Source organism: Miniopterus schreibersii (assembly GCF_964146895.1).
Source record: "Miniopterus schreibersii genome assembly, chromosome: 1".
Taxonomy (NCBI): domain Eukaryota; kingdom Metazoa; phylum Chordata; class Mammalia; order Chiroptera; family Miniopteridae; genus Miniopterus; species Miniopterus schreibersii.
This window is the reverse complement of record NC_138101.1, coordinates 75,559,465-75,575,439: the sequence shown is the minus strand read 5'-3', so window position 1 is coordinate 75,575,439 and position 15,975 is coordinate 75,559,465. Positions and strand designations below refer to the sequence as shown.

General features: G+C 39.5%; 1 protein-coding gene across 1 annotated transcript in view; it reads left to right on the top strand.

Moving 5' to 3' along the window:
- ITIH5 (inter-alpha-trypsin inhibitor heavy chain 5) overlaps nucleotides 1-15,975 on the top strand; it is a 69,722-nt gene that overhangs the window by 31,925 nt on the left and 21,822 nt on the right. The window contains exons 6-7 of the mRNA XM_081121164.1: nucleotides 4,485-4,654; nucleotides 5,368-5,484. Coding sequence (XP_080977290.1) covers nucleotides 4,485-4,654; nucleotides 5,368-5,484 — 287 coding nt within the window. The remainder of the gene's footprint in view (nucleotides 1-4,484; nucleotides 4,655-5,367; nucleotides 5,485-15,975) is intronic.

Genomic DNA, 15,975 nt, shown 5'->3' with positions numbered 1-15,975 from the left:
ATGCAGGTGACCTGAGAAGCAGGGAAGCGTGGATGGAGAAAAAGCTATTCGTGAATCTCCCCGGGGACACACCGGAGGCGGTTGTGTGCCACTGAAGGTTGTCATGCACAGACCACCGATGCCTGGATTAAAACAGGAAGATGACGTTAGAAGGCTCAGCCTCCTTCGGTTCAGAGCACCTGCCACACTCCTGCCCCCCACTAAGTGGGGAGAAATGGAAGCAAACCAACAGGAGGAACAGATATGTGGGTTCTCATTAGAGAAGTAGGTCAGATTCCCACTCTTCTGGTCTGTTCCCAACGTCTTCCCTCGCATTCTTCATTATCTTCAGAACATGTCCCATGGCTGCCACGGGCCCTGCTGATAAAGTTCATTGTTCTTATGAACTATTTTGTGGGGGTCAGCAACGTGAGTCCCAATTCACAGTAAGGAAAAACCGAGTAGTCTTACTCTGCTTTGGGATTTTGGTCAGTAACAGTGGGGAGCCTATATTAACCTCATTGATTAAAAGATTTATTTCCTCCTTTAATAAAAAGAGGATTTTGTTTTCTAAAGAGATTACTCTGGAATATTTCCTAGGCAGCTTTTTTTTTTTTTTTTTTTTTTTGAATAGGGAGTGGAATATTCACTGGGTCACATTGACTGGTACTTAATGGGTGGAAGTCAGCCTCAGGAGCTAGGCCTTTCGGTGAGTGACCAAATTGGGAATCAACCCACAGTTTGGGCACATAAAATAAGCCCATTTAGAGGAATCTCATGAATTTTCATCATGAACTAGCAAACATCAGGGGTCAATAGGAAACCAAAATAATAATACCCTATCCTTTCTCATGGCTTATATCAAAGAGCCTAGTCAAATGAATTATGAAGAGAGAAATTATACTTTTTAATACTCAATGCTTCTATTCAACCACGAGTGGCATTAATTCAGGGTGGTTGTAAAGAGCATTTCAATGAGAGAGATTTGAAACAGGAAAAAGTAGGTACATGCTAACAGTATAAAGAGTCAAATCTAATTACAGGAATTTACAATGTTAGTGCCGCCCAATTACAAACATCAAAAGCACGTGACCATTGTCTCTGTGCAGGAACCGGAATCACCTGGAAAACTTGCTAAAATACAGCTTTCTGAGTCCCACATCCAGAGTTTCTGATTCAGAGTTTCTAGGAGGGCCCAAGCATTTGTGTTTCCAGCAAGTTCCCAGGTGACACTGATGCTGCTGGTCCAAGATCACATGGTCAGAACGGCTTGGCACCATCCCTGCAGGTGACTGAGACACCCAGGGCTGCCTCCAATACTTATAAAGAACTGAAGTTTGAAAGTGGCTTCTGCCAACAGGACATCTTTCTTAGAGCTTTTGCTGACGCTGCAGGAAAAATGCTTCCAGGTAACTATCCCTAGTGTGAGTTCTGCCGGCTGGGATTACTCTGAATACACATAATCTGTTCTGCTCTCCAACTCCCAATGACTTTAAATTTTTTAAAAGTTAGAGAATACATAGAATTATATATACCTTATATGTACAGCTTCATGAATGTTTACATATGTATGTACCCGTATGACTACTTCCAGGTGAAGACATAGAGTATTTCCACCATCCCAAAAGGCTCCCCTATACTCTTTCCCAGTCAGTCCTCACCCCCTGCCCCCCCAAAAGGTAACCACTATTGTACTCCAATTGCCATGGATCAGTTGTGCTGCTCTTCAACTTCATGTGAATGGAAGCATGGAGAATATACACTCTTTTTTATGTTATGTTTTACTCAAAATGACTGTGAGACTCAACCATGTTGTAAATAGCAGTAGTTCTTTCCTTTTTGTTGCCTGTAGTATCCCAAGTTTGACATGTTGTATTGTTGTACATTTAACTCCCTGGCTCTTCTTCTAATTTTTATATATTTTAGGTTCATAATATTAGCTAGCATGACTGCTTACTATGTATCAGAATGGCTCTACGTATATTACATCACTTAATCTTTCCAATAGTGTGAGTTTGGTAGACCATTAATCCATTTTATAGAGGAGATATCCCAGGCTCAGTAGCTTGCCCAAGGCCCCATAGATAATAAGAGGTAGAGCCAGTGTCAGATGCAGGCCCTTCTCTTTCATTCACGACCCTGAGTTCTTAGCTAGTGTATTGTCATGCCTCTCACTCTTGGTGCTTTACGAATAATCACCAATGAAATGAAAGATTAACTCCGGAGAACAAGCAAGTTTCCTGCTGTTTCAAGGACCTTTCTATTTTCAGCCTCTTTCCTTCCTCCTGTCTGCTGGTTCTGAGGCAGCGTCAACCGGGCTGGTGAGCTGGAGGCTGGCGTTCATCGATGCGCCGTCGAGACTTCCCCAACTCCTTCACACGAGCGAATCTGCGGGGAGCGTGTCATCTTCCATACTATAGCTGTCTTTCTACAGGAATGAGCTTCCCTGTTTGCTAGCTCCCTGGTCACTCCCACAATTTCTGCCCTTGATCAGTGCAGATAATAAAAGACTCAGTTTTGCTCTGTGGCTCCTGTTAAGGTTATACCTAAGTTGTTTCTGAAAAATAATTGTCTGTGCTGTTGAAGGAAATGTTTAAACTTCCTTTGATTTTACTGTCTTAATAACACTTTAGCAGAAGGAAGTTTATTCTTAAATACAAATTACCATGGGTAAATTATTCCTCGTTTCCTTTTTTTCATTTTCCTAAGGATGGAAAATTGCTGGTCAGCTTACTCCATAGTATCAACTTGAATAGATTTAAAAAAATAATCGGATGCTTTGCTGCAGTCTTCAGCCTGGTCTTTGTTCAGTATCTGGATAAAATGTCTCCACGTACACTGATGTTTATGAATTCTCTTATTTTCATATTCTTTGTTGTGTAAACAGATCTCAAAAATTTGGATTTCTGTTGCTAAGTATATAAACATGGTGGTGTTTGGATTTGTAAAAGTGGATAGCCTATGAAATGATTTTCTGTTTTCTAACAGGAGATAAAGGTCAGGAGTAAAACATGGAGTGGCTTTGTTGAATATCATTTCACTAACTTTTCTTAAATCACGTAAAATACATTTATCTGTTTATCTTTCTGGAATTCTAATTTATATGCTAAGATTTGTGCTGGAGACAGCTTTGGGAAAGTGGGTTAAGCTTTGGGAAAGGTTTTCTTTTCTCGGTTTGTTTTTAAGAGCCATATACTTTCTGGACAAACAGTATGGTAGGGCAACCAAATGACTGATGGGGGAAAGGTGTTCTCTATGGAAGAATTCCATATGGAAGTAATGATAGGGTCAGAAACCACCCATTTGCAACTCTAAGGAAATAGCGAATTTAGACCAACGTTATCAGCAATCGATAAAACTATCAAGTTAAAGATCAACAAGGAACTTCATTATGGGTGATCAGATTGGCAATACCAGAACCCACCATCAATCTCCCCACAAGTAGATATTATGTACTTTCTGATGTGATAAAGTAGGAAGTACTCAGCTCACCGAAGAAGTGTTCTTGCAGATAGCATTGAACCTGAGTCTAACTAAGCCTTCAGCTCTTCCTGCCAGAACACAAAGAGATACAGGGGATTGAGCTGTGGTTCTCTGCCTGGACTGCATGTGAGGCTCACATGGGGAATTTTAAAATCCTGATGCCCAGGCTGTGTTCCAGACCAATTAAATCTTGGCCTGGGCATCAGTATTTTTTTCTAGCTCCCCTAGATGTTACAGTGCAAACCAAGGTAGGAAACCAGGGAAAGAGAGGAGCAAGTTAAAAGACAGGAGGAGAAAACAATCATGAAATGCGAATGTGAGAAACTTGGTAAGACGAATGAACAGTGTTTTCCAACACATATATGTAGTAGTAGGAAAAAGGTGGGGGTGGGTGACACTTATAGATTAAAAGAGACTTAAGAAATGTAAACCAAATGTGATTGTTTCGATCGATTCCAGCAAACCCACCATTCCAAGACACTTTCTAAAGAATCAGGAAAATTTAAATACAGAATGATATCAACCATAATAAGGCATTGACCATTAATCTTGTTACTGTGATAATGGTTTTATGGTTATGCTAAAAAAGTTTCTTATAGTTTGAGATTCATACTAAAGTATTTATGGATGAAATACAATGTCTGGAATTTGTTTTTAAAATAGTTTAGCCAAAAGTGATGAGGTGATATATAAAAACAGATACCAAAAATTTGTAAAAAGTTGATAATTATTTAAGTTGGGTGATGAGTCCATGGGGGTTCATTTTACTATGCTCTCTACTCTTGTGTGTTTAAAAAATTCCCATAAGAAAAGATTAAAAAGGAGGCATAAAGGTGAACTATATGAAAGCATATCTCATGCACTGTGATACATTATCGGTATGAAGTGTAGGAAGTCCATATGGAAATAAACCCACAATAAAATGAAATCTAACCCTCTGTGTTGCTGCAAAACAGTTCTTTTTTCCCCCCTGAAAATATTTGTATATTCAGCTTTTAATTATGTTTATATCTTGCATGCAGATGATGCTGGGCCACCTCCTTCTACTGTTATCAACCAAAATGAAACTTTTGCCAAAGTCATTTTTAAGCCTAGCGTCGTACAACAAGCCAGGATTGCCCAGAATGGCGTTTTGGGTGATTTCATCGTTAGATATGATGTCAATAGGGAACAGAACATTGGGGACGTCCAGGTAAGGGGTTTGGGATTGCTATTTCACGTTTGTTGCTTGATACTTTTAGTTAGACTCAGAACTGGAGATTCCAATGCTTACCTAAGGGAGAGAGAACCTTCTGATTCTTAGGAAATGTGTTTTAACCCCAAATGTGTCTCCAGGGAGACCAGTGGTATTCCCTGGCTGGAGGCTGAGGGCACTATTTCCTGCTTCAGTAATCTGGAGAGCAAATGAAACCCACAGTTTTCCCTGTGGTGTGTTAGATGGCATTATCATTTTAGTTCTTCAATTTTAATTAAAAGAATTTGGTCCCTGGCTCATTTCCCTTTAGGTTTTATTGCTCCAGAGACAGGATGGGAATGGTAAAATGTGTTAAAGTGCACCCAGAGTGTAGACAACCTCCTTGACATCTCAATTTGTAAGATGCATGGTAAAAAACCAGATGATGAAGGAAGGAAGATTCTCAAGGGGCAAAGGGCAGAGGGGATGGATAATTTAAATTGAGTTAGTCAACAAAATTTTGAGGGATGATTTTATTCTTATGCAGATTAAATATTAGCAATTCGTTCTTTAGGAGGGATCAGAACAATGGGTACTTTTGCTGTGGGTACGGAATCTGACCGAGACCCCGTTTCACGCTATCTTTGAGGTTTAGAAGTTCCATGGACTGACCATTTTAGTTTTCTACCTATTCTGGGTACTACCGTTTCCCTTCCTTTTCCTTCCACCAGGTTCTAAATGGCTATTTTGTGCACTACTTTGCCCCCAAAGACCTTCCTCCTTTACCCAAGAATGTGGTATTTGTGCTTGACAGCAGTGCCTCCATGGTAGGAACCAAACTCCGGCAGGTGAGTGAGTGCCAAATGCCCATTTTCCCCTCTGTCACTTTTGCCAGGGACAGTGTTGTGGATAAAATTCAACTGACGCCAGGTGTCTGCTTTCCCACCCAGCTGTGGCTGCCTATAGAGGACATTCCTGGTCCGATTCAGTTAACCCACTGACATAAACTATCCTTTCAACATGGCCTCAGGGAGCAGAGGGCCATGCTGCAGAAACGCCTGGTGATAAAAGGGGCTGCAGAGTGGCTCCTGTGAGTGAGACAGGGCTGCGCTGAGAGCTACTCCCCGGCACCGTTGCCGATGGAATACTTCTGTTCGGTAATGACGTCCTTTGAGAACAATGGAATAGATTCACTGGCAGCCCCCTTGGCCCATTCTTAGAACAAAGGTCTTGTATCTTAATAATTTAGGATTGATAATCTCACAGTGTTTAGGATGAATCTTAAAATTCTAGGGATGGGAGGCATCAAGGGGACAAGTAGTCTATACTGAAAATTTTAATTATTTTGAAAATACAACTATTTACTTTCTTTGTTTTTTGTTTGTTTGGTTGTTTTACAAACCACTGGAAAAGGCTATTCCTTATCTTATTCTAGTATTCTGAATATCAGATATTTGCATTTATAATATATTTTCAACTCACATAGCAGAAAACAGAAAGAGCTACTGACTGCTGGACCAACTAATATCTCCACGTTTATCAAACACTTAGAGCTCAGCTTTTCTTTTTTAACTCAATCTATTTTTATCAAATAACAATAAATATAATGTGTAAAATAGTATCTCGAACCTCCTACGAAACTTTTATCCCACCTGTTTCCACTCCTAGGTCACGTTCTACAGGCAGTCGAAACTGACTCTGGCTGATAAGCTATTGTACATTACTACAACATTATTATTACTCTGTATCTCTATTATTATTACCTATAAATGGTTTCTCTGGTAATTTATATTTTTAAAATCATGTAGTATAATATATTGATCTTCTTTTTTATGGTATTTAATTTTTCTTTATCCCAAAATAGTAAAAAATATATTCCAAGATATAAGGATTGGGTTTAACTGTTTTCTTTCAGAGGGTAGCCAAATACAGTTCCCAACTAATACAGGAGAAAGATAACCTCACCCTGGCAGTCAACATTTTGTAGTTCTGCAACATTACATTCTTGTACAGAGTTCAGCTCACTGATGCTTCCATTTTTATTGTTTTTCTTTCCTTTCACATCTCTGACTTTCTATCTGGGGTTACTTTGCCTGAAGAACACTAATTGGTATCTTTTAAAATGTGGACTTACTGATAAAGAATACTGTCAGCATTTGTTTGTCTGGAAATTATTGATTTCACTCTCATTCTTTAAGGATGTTTTTACTGGTATGGAATTCTAGGTTTTCATGATTTCCTTTCAGTCCATTGAAGGTAGGTTCCACTGTCTTCTGTCTTCCATTGTTGATGTTGAAAAGTCAATTATATATACATATATATATACATATGAAGTCCTGAAGTTCCTAGGACTTCATGAATTTGTGGATTCATGGGGAAATCTTCAGCCATTTTTCTGGGGTTGCTTTGTTTTAGCTTTTCCTTCTGGAAGTCCAATGTTAGATTTCTCTCTTCATATCCTCTATGTTTCCCATGCCCTCTTCTATTTATTCCAACTTTTGCCTTTCCGTATTTAATTCCAAACCTATCTTTCAGTTCACAATTTTTTTCCTTGGGTATGTTTGATCTACTGTTAAATTAATCCGTGGAGTTATTAGATGCTTTTTTTTTTTAGTTCTAGAATTTCCATTTGGTTCTTTTTTAAATCTGCTCTGTCACTATTTTGAATGTTCAGTTATTTTTCAAAATTTTTAATAATTAAAAAACATTTTCTCAGGCACAGTAAACATAATTATTCTGAAGTCTGTATGTTATTATTCCAAACTCCGGAGCTGCTTCAGAGTTGTTTTTATTGCTTCTCATCTTCTCTCCTTTTGTGACTGGTTATCTTTGATAGCACGATGGACATTATATTTAAAAAATTGTTTGTAGAAATATTTTGAGGCCTAAAATGATCTATGCCTCTAGAGAAACTTTTGCTTTGTTACTGTTGGGCATCTGAGAAAATTATAATCTGGGATTATTTTAGTCTGTTTTCAGGGCTTGAGGTTTTTCTGAGTGGCCCAGATGGCTCAAAGCTAGATCTCACTCCTTACAAAAGCTGGTTTATTTCTGTTTTGCACAAAGTATAGAGGATTTAACAGAGCACCTATGGACCTCAACTTTTGGATTCCTAAACTACTTAATGCTCAGCCTTTCAGATACCTCTTTGGTCTTGACAAACATCCCTTAGTCAAAAGTGGCCTCAAATGCTGAGCCCACCTCTTTATATTTTATCTTCTCCCAGATGTTTTTTCCTACTATTTTGTTAACTCTCTGATACTCTCAAGATTTTTTAAAAAATAGATATTTTGTTTAGTTTTTTTAGTTATTCTCAGTAGGAAATTTTTCTTTATGGGCACCATTTCCCAAAGTTTTATTCAAGCATAGTAAGGCATTCTTTGTAGTTGATTATTTACTGATGTTTGAGAGGCCTTACAGCCTTTCCATATTTAAGAAGTACTCTAAATTTCTTTGCTGTATATATACCCCAAGTTCTTAAGTGTCATTGTTGGCTAAGTTGTTTTTGTGTTTTTGTTAGCTGGATAATAGTGACAGAAAGAGAATTGTGGCTTCTTTGGAGACTAGTGTTGGTCACAGAATACAGTGTTAATTAGGTCTTGAATCTGACTCAGTATGATAATTCCCATTTGGATTTTGAGTCAATTAACAGCTACTAAGTGGATACCATCTACTAGGTTTCCCCATGTATCTCATTGAATTTTGATGCACCTGTAAAGCTTCAGATATTTTTTCTTTAGGGCAACGAGCTTCATGAGGGCAGGGTTTGGGTTTCCTCTGGAAAAAAATAAACATAACTTGATGAAGATATTGATAATTAAAGTTCCTGCAACCAATCAGAACTTCTTTTACCATCAAATATTTTGTATGTGTTTTTATATTTTTACTTACCATCATATTGTGAATACATCTAACAGTGTTAAATATTTTTTTAAAACCTGATTTTAGTGGCCACAGGTCAGTACCATTTAATAGAAACTTCTATGAGAATGAGAATGTACTATATCTGTGCTATCCAATATGGTAGCCACTAGTCATATGTGACTGTTAGCATCTGAAATGTGACTAATGCAACTGAGAAACTGCATTTTATATTTTATTTAATTTTAATACATTTGAATTTAAATAGCCACTTGTGGGTGCTAGTTACCATATTGGACAGAAACTAAAGAACATTTACTCAGTTCACCACCATCTTTTCGTAGAATTCCTTGATCACATGCCCAATCATTTTCTTAAGTTAGATTCTTAGAACTGGGGCAAAGAATACCTACTCATTTGTGGTTTTAATAAATACTACAAAATCATTTTTTATAAAGGCTATACCAATTTATAACTTTTAAAACTGTTACCAGACAAAGAATTTCAAATGGATTAAACAGTTAAAAGTAATCAATGAATCACACTCCAAAATATGTAAGAAAATATAGGTGTATATTTCACTAACTTTTTGTTTGTTTTTTAAATATATCTTTATTGATTTCAGAGAGAGGAAGGGAGAGGGAGAGAGAGAAACATCAATGATGAGAGAGTCATTGATCGGCTGCCTCCTGCACGCCCCCGACTGGGGATCGAGCCACAACCCGGGCATGTGCCCTGACTGGGAATTGAACCGCCATCTCCTGTATCATAGGTTGATGCTCAACTGCTGAGCCACACAGGCTGGGCTTAAAAATACTATTTTAATCTTCATATTATCAATAATTAAATAATGTAAATTATTTATGACAATTTCTATACCATGCATTTACAGAACTCAACAAATATTTACATTATTTCCCAATAAACATTAAAACATGAAAATGGTAAAATGCATGGTCGGTTCTACTGCATCTTCACACAAATGCCATTAATCACCCAAAGGCCACGGCAGCTCAAAGGACTCACATCTTTAGGTGCCGAGTCACTTCAGTGTTTAACCTCAAACCCAGTTCCCACCGGTGCACAGGGCCTTCTTCCATCTCTGATGGGAAAACTATGAAGAATGTTTGTACTAAATAACCCCCAGAAAGGTAAATCCTGCCCCAAGTTGTACAGAGAAAATCAATGAACTAAATTGAGGTCTCCTAGACTTACCATTAATGATAAAATAATTTGAGTATGTCTTAAAAATATGGCATGGAACATTTTCAACATGCTAGACATTATGCTAAGGGTATTGCATGAATTATTGAATAAAAGGGTATTTAACCTCTATAACAATTTGGTTGTCATCCCCATTTCACTAATGCAAAAACTGAAAGTTTGCAAAGGTAGATAGCTCACTAGTACATGGCAGGGGGAGGCTTCAAAGCCAGGTCTAACTGTCCATAAATCAAACCACAATGCTGTGGTGTGTCAGTGCAAGTAGCAGTGTGATGAAGTGGCACTCTGTATGCAATTACAGATGTGCAAGTGGGTACAGGGTCAGTGCAGTTTGACATTTCCAAACCCAGCTGAGGAGGCTGCATTTCAGAAGGAGGGATTTCCTTGCATTGTGCAAGAGCAGTGTAACACTCGATGTCATTCCTTTGTTATTCTCCCTCTTCCTTCATTCCTGGATGTTAAAATCCCATTCCTTGCTAGGCACTGAAAGTCTGGCATGTACTCTGCTGGCTTCTAAGCTACAGCATGGCCTCTTTCCAAGAGAACTACCCAAGAACAGCCAAGCACATGTCAGAAGCTTCTACACAATTTCTAATGCTCATTGCTGCCTTGAGTGGTTTTGAAAACTGCTGACTATTTTAGCAGCTCTCAGCTTCTCTAAGGCCACAGCACTGAGTGAAAAGCTTAGTTAGCTCTCTGCTGACTCTCATATGCAATAGCATGTCCACTAGTGAAGAGGAAAATTACCCCCAAGCACAGGGCTTTTGTAATGTTTCAGTGGGTTTGACAACATCGGACATTAGTCATAAGTCCCCTCAAATGCTACGAAGGATCATTCACTGTTATCCTGGAAGTTCTTGGCTATGCTCATCTCTGATGGGCCTGAAATACTTTACCATGCTCGTCATAATGTAGTTCATAGTTGGTATTCAATAATTACCAGAATAATTGATTTATAAATTTTGTACAGATCATATAACCTTAAAGTGTATACTCAGTAAAGGGTGTATCAGTATCTGGGAGCACCCAAAGCTGTGTGCATCTGGCATTTTCTGGTTCTGGTCCTAATCTCAATGGGAATGTGAGCCTGGAAGCCAGACTTAACCATCTGGGGGACAGATACGCCTCCCCCCCCACACACACACACACTCACAGGTTGCTGGCACATGGCTCTGCTCTGCTTTCTCTCCCATGTGCTTTTGCTGATGAATGTGTTGAGAGATAGCTGTGGTGCTATATCAGGCAAGATTTCTGCCTCCCAATTTGAGTTTATAAAACTTCTTAGTGAGAGGGGAACTGAGAAGAGTAACAAAACAAATGTGATCAGGGCAGAACTTTTTCTTGTTAGTTGCACATTTAAAGCAACTAAACGGCAAACACACATGTCTTCGGGAACATTAAGGAGAATATATGTACATTAAATACATCTTTCCTTGATCAAGGTCTGCATGTTCTTGTCTTTCTTTTTCCTAATCTATATGGTTAGATCTACTACTTTCACCTGCATATTAAGGATCTTGGCTAAGGTTCCCTCTTTGGCAACCCAGCCATGACTAATGTATCATTTACCAGATGCCTTCATGTTGTAACTTTCATAGACTCATTCTCATAATCTGTGCCATTCTCTGCCAATCTTAGATTCCCACATAGCTTTTGGAAGGTCGTCTTTCTTTCTCCACTTAATGTAGTCAACAGTTTTAGAAGGTAAAGAACAAGCATAAAGTTTCTTATCTGTAATTTCCAAATTAAAACGAGGAGAAACGGGACCTGGATGGAGAAGTGGCATCTGCTGCTTGTGCTTCATTCACTGGCTTATTTCATGCTTCAGGATGTCAGTTTCTTCACCCTCCAAAGTTGGGCTTCCAAGAGCTATTTGAACACGTTATACAGAAACTTACAGGCGAATAGTCTATAAACTCCACAGATTTGGCACCATCTTTTATTATTATGATGATGGTACAAATTCCCAGGTCCTACACAGTACATGGTACACAGTAGGTGATGATTTTTGCTGAAAAACATACCAGCACATAAGCATTAAATGTAGCATGCATTTTTAAGCCCAGTAGCTATCATTGAGCGAGTAGTACATGCCAAGCACTCTAAAGGCGTAACATACATTTTTCATGTAATCTTTCAGCAATCCAATGAGATGTTATCCTCATTTTATAAATGAGAAGGTGACGGGCAGGAAGGTGAGGCAACTATGCTGCAATACACGGTTATAAGTAGAAAATTCATAGTCAAGCCCAGTCTACCCCAACCTAAAGCTCTCCACCATAACATTTCTCACCGTAGACCATGACATAACTTTAGACCCCCTCTTACGCTTTCAGGCTCTACCTGTTCTTATGCCAAGTGACATGATGTGGAATGCTGCCCATCTTGGGTGAGTGGACACATGTCAGCCAGCAGCTTGGTGTTGTGAAAAACCAATGGAGCTGTTCTGTGCTGATGCATAGAATTAACTATTAGTGTTTTGTTGTTTAACTTTAAGCATACATGGGCATGTACAGGGATGCAGACTTCCTTCCCCTTTACAATTGGGAGTGGATAGCTGAACGCAAGCCTGGTGTAGAGTGAAGACGAGGTGGGTGACTGTGAGGTCTAATGATGTCTAATGGTATATTCATCCTAGCTGTTCTCTTCCAGAACATGTGGGTCTGCCACATTTTGAACGGTAGGATGCTGGAAAGACATTAGGATATAGAGAAAGTAGCTTTTAAGTGATGGGGACAGTGTGAGGTCCCCTGAGCCACCTGGAGGAATGCTAGACAATGCCAGCAGAACCCAGAAGGGCCTCAGGGAGTTGTGATCTGGTCAAGAGGCAAAAGCTCCCTGAACAGATGAAGCTCAGCAGAGGAGGGATGCAAGCATAACAAATGAGATCATGTCTAAGACATTTGGAGGTTCTCTGGAGGCAGGCATTATATGGCTATAGTACAAATAAAAGCAGACAATATAAGGTTTGGGCACTCCTGCATCACCTTTTCAGGACACAGGCCTCGTATGCATCCGACAGTGTGGCTCCAGTTAGTAGCAGAAATGTGTAGCTCCCCCCTTTCTGGATTTCTAGAACAGGGTCAGCAAACTTTTTCTAAAAGAGCAGAGAGTAAATATTTTAAGGTTTGCAGGCTAAATGGTCTCTGTCATCACTACTCAACTCTGCTCTTGTAGCACAAATGCAGCCATAAGCGATTTGCAAAGAAACGGGTGTGTTGTGTTCCATTAAAACTGTGTTTGTTAATAAGAGGCAGTAGTCTGGATTTGACCTCCAGGCCATAGTTTGTTGGTCTAGAGTAATGACTGTTTGTTATATGCCTAGAGATCATTTCAGCTGATAGTATTTATTCTCATCTATCGAGCTGCTCTTGTCCAAATGTTGCCATTAGCAGATGTGTTTTAGAAATTCATTGCAAAACAGAGATCTGGGACTTGGGGTGGTGAGCAGCAGGCAATGGGGAAAACTGCTGTTTTTTTACTCTGACTCAGAATATGAGGAAATAAATGATGAACAAAGGACACAATATTTTTTCCCCCAAGGCCACCAGTGAAAACTTGGATGTTTTGAATAAAAGAATTTGCTCTTTGACGATTATAATATAGATGATTTAAATAAATTGGAGGTACGCGTTCAAAATTTTTTGTTGAGGCAGTTAAGGTTTACCCAAATGAGGTCATGTTTTAAAAATGTTGGGAACCTCTGAATGAAGGCTTTATGTGGCTCTCACAGGAAGAAGAAATGAACAATGTGGAGCTTTGAGTACTCCTGCACTATCTGTTCAGGTCTCAGACCTTGCTTTCAGCTTCGTACACAGCCTCCCCTTTCAAATGGCTTCCTAATTTTGCACTCAAGTCTGGAATGGAGATGGGCAGACTTTCCCTGCACAGGGCTAGATAGGGGCCAAAGGAAACTTTTGCTACAGGTAACAACAAGATAAAACACTATAAATCAAAGGGAACTGGATGAGATAGCCAATGTGGAAGTGCTTATCAGAGTGTCGGAAAGCGGTCATTCCCGGGATGGCATCCCCTTGGCTGGCTGATTGAAACTGCAGCTGGGTGACATTCCTAAGAGCTGCCGAGCCCAATATCGCAGCCACCCCTTCTCTTCTCCAGGACACCCGACTCTCCCTCAGGAGCCCGTCTTGGCTTTGACTCCAGACTTCAGATCCTCGAAGAATGAAATAAGCATTGGTTATATGCTATGGGAAAGGTACTAGGCGTAGGGGATACAAAAATAAATAAAAGACACAGCCTTTTCTCGCAGGAGGTCCAGAAGAGAAGGACAGTCATGTGAAATCGTAGGCCAAGTGCTACTGTAACAGAGACAGAGTCCAGGCACATCCGGAGTGCTGATCACTTGTTTTATGGGTGGAGTAGGGAACATTGAATGCTTCTCAGAGGAGGGGATAGTTGAATGAGTCTAAAGTATTTTAGAAGTTAGTCTAGTGAGTGGGATGAGAAGGGGGAGAGATGGCTGGCATGTGCAGAAACAGGAGGCAGGAGAAAGGGACATACAAGAAAAGCATCATATTTAAGTCACTTTAATTAAGAACCTTAGGATTTTGCTGTGGAGAGAAACATGGAACACTCACATGGTAATCAAATCCAACATGCCACATAGATAGTGGGAAGGATTTTAGGGAAGGGAAAGAGCTTGAGGTAGTCAACAAAAGATTTCTGATGGAGGTGACATAGGAACTAGTCTTTGAAGATGGGATACAATTTCCTTGGCAGGAAAGGAGGGAGTGAATTCTTGGTTGGGGAAAACCGTGAAGGAAGGCATAAAACAGGAGTGGATATGTTATAGTTGGAAGGTTCTGGTAATATTTTGGATTAGATAGCTTGAAAACTATCCTGATATGAACATTTAGAGAATCAGGCAAATTGTAACAAGTTTTTTAAGTGCATGGCTGAGCTGGTAAGCAAGAAAAGAACACCACAGATTCTAAGAATGAGAAGGGAGCAGAGAAGTAAAGTGGTGAGCACCTGAGATAAGTGACAGTTTCCCTAAGAGAGGTGCCAGTCTCTGTGTCCTAGGGCCTGAGGTTTCAATGCCCACGTGGAATGAGGATGAGAACTGGTGCCCTCAGAGGTGGGGAGCTGAGTGAGCTGGCTCCTTGGAAGGACTGCACCCTCAGGGAATAAGTGGGCAGAAGAAAAGCCCTGCCATCTCTGCTATGGACTCTCGAGCTCTCCAGAATCATCACTCCTCTTGTCTGACTTCCCTTCCTCTCAATATTTTCCTACATATACAATCTATAGGTGCTGATATGCTGGGTTTTCTTCTTTCATAATTGTTCCACTATCTCCTATTTAGCATGACGCTTTCACAACCTCTTCATATCTTTCTGTTATGTTCTTGATGTTTGTCAAGAAGCCTGGGGGGTTATAGTGAGTAGCATAAGGTGCACTTACACCAGCGAAACAGGAATCATGAGAACTCAGATGTAAGGGACAGTTGAATGGGTCAAAAGACAGTCAGAGCCTCAGCCACCAAAAAAACTCTTTAGAATGAAACAGGAAGGGCTCCAGAATCCAAACATGCAGTTAGTTGGGCAATATGAACTTCAGAATTCAGACCAGGCCCTGGGGACCAATAACTCAATCAATCATGTTAGTCCGTAGATGTGTCAGAACATAGATAAAAGACACCAGTTGCAAAGGAGATCTGTATACTCCGGTGAACTTCTCTTGGTCGGCATCCTCTTATTTACTTCCTTTTAGAGCAGGAAGCCATACCTGTGGGTGACCACCTGGAGCCTAGAGATAGAGGTGGTAAGGCTATATTCTTGGCTCTATTCTTATACTTTTCTAGAATAAAAAGTATAAGATTGACAGTGAGGGCAAATCCTGCTTAAGTACTAACTTTGCACGTGAAGAGAAGTGGAAAGGAAACTGTTTTGAGTCTTGTGTTATTTACATATCAAGCATGAAAAATCGATGTGCTTAATATGTCATAAAAATCAAAGACATGTTATTGGCAAAGAGCTTTTTAAAAAATGTACAATGACATTATGAAGTAAATGTTTGATATATTTGTCAAAGCAAAGTCAAAACATTAGGTAATGAATCTTCATATTAGCCAGAATGGTAACATGAGAGAGAGTCTGCTTCTTAAGTTGGAATAGTGTTATCCAAACACCGAGACTAATGAAAGTTAGTTATGTTTACATTGCAAAAGATATTCTAATATCTAACATATTCAGACTTTTGCTTTAGCTAAGGCTGAATTTAACCAGAATTTCATC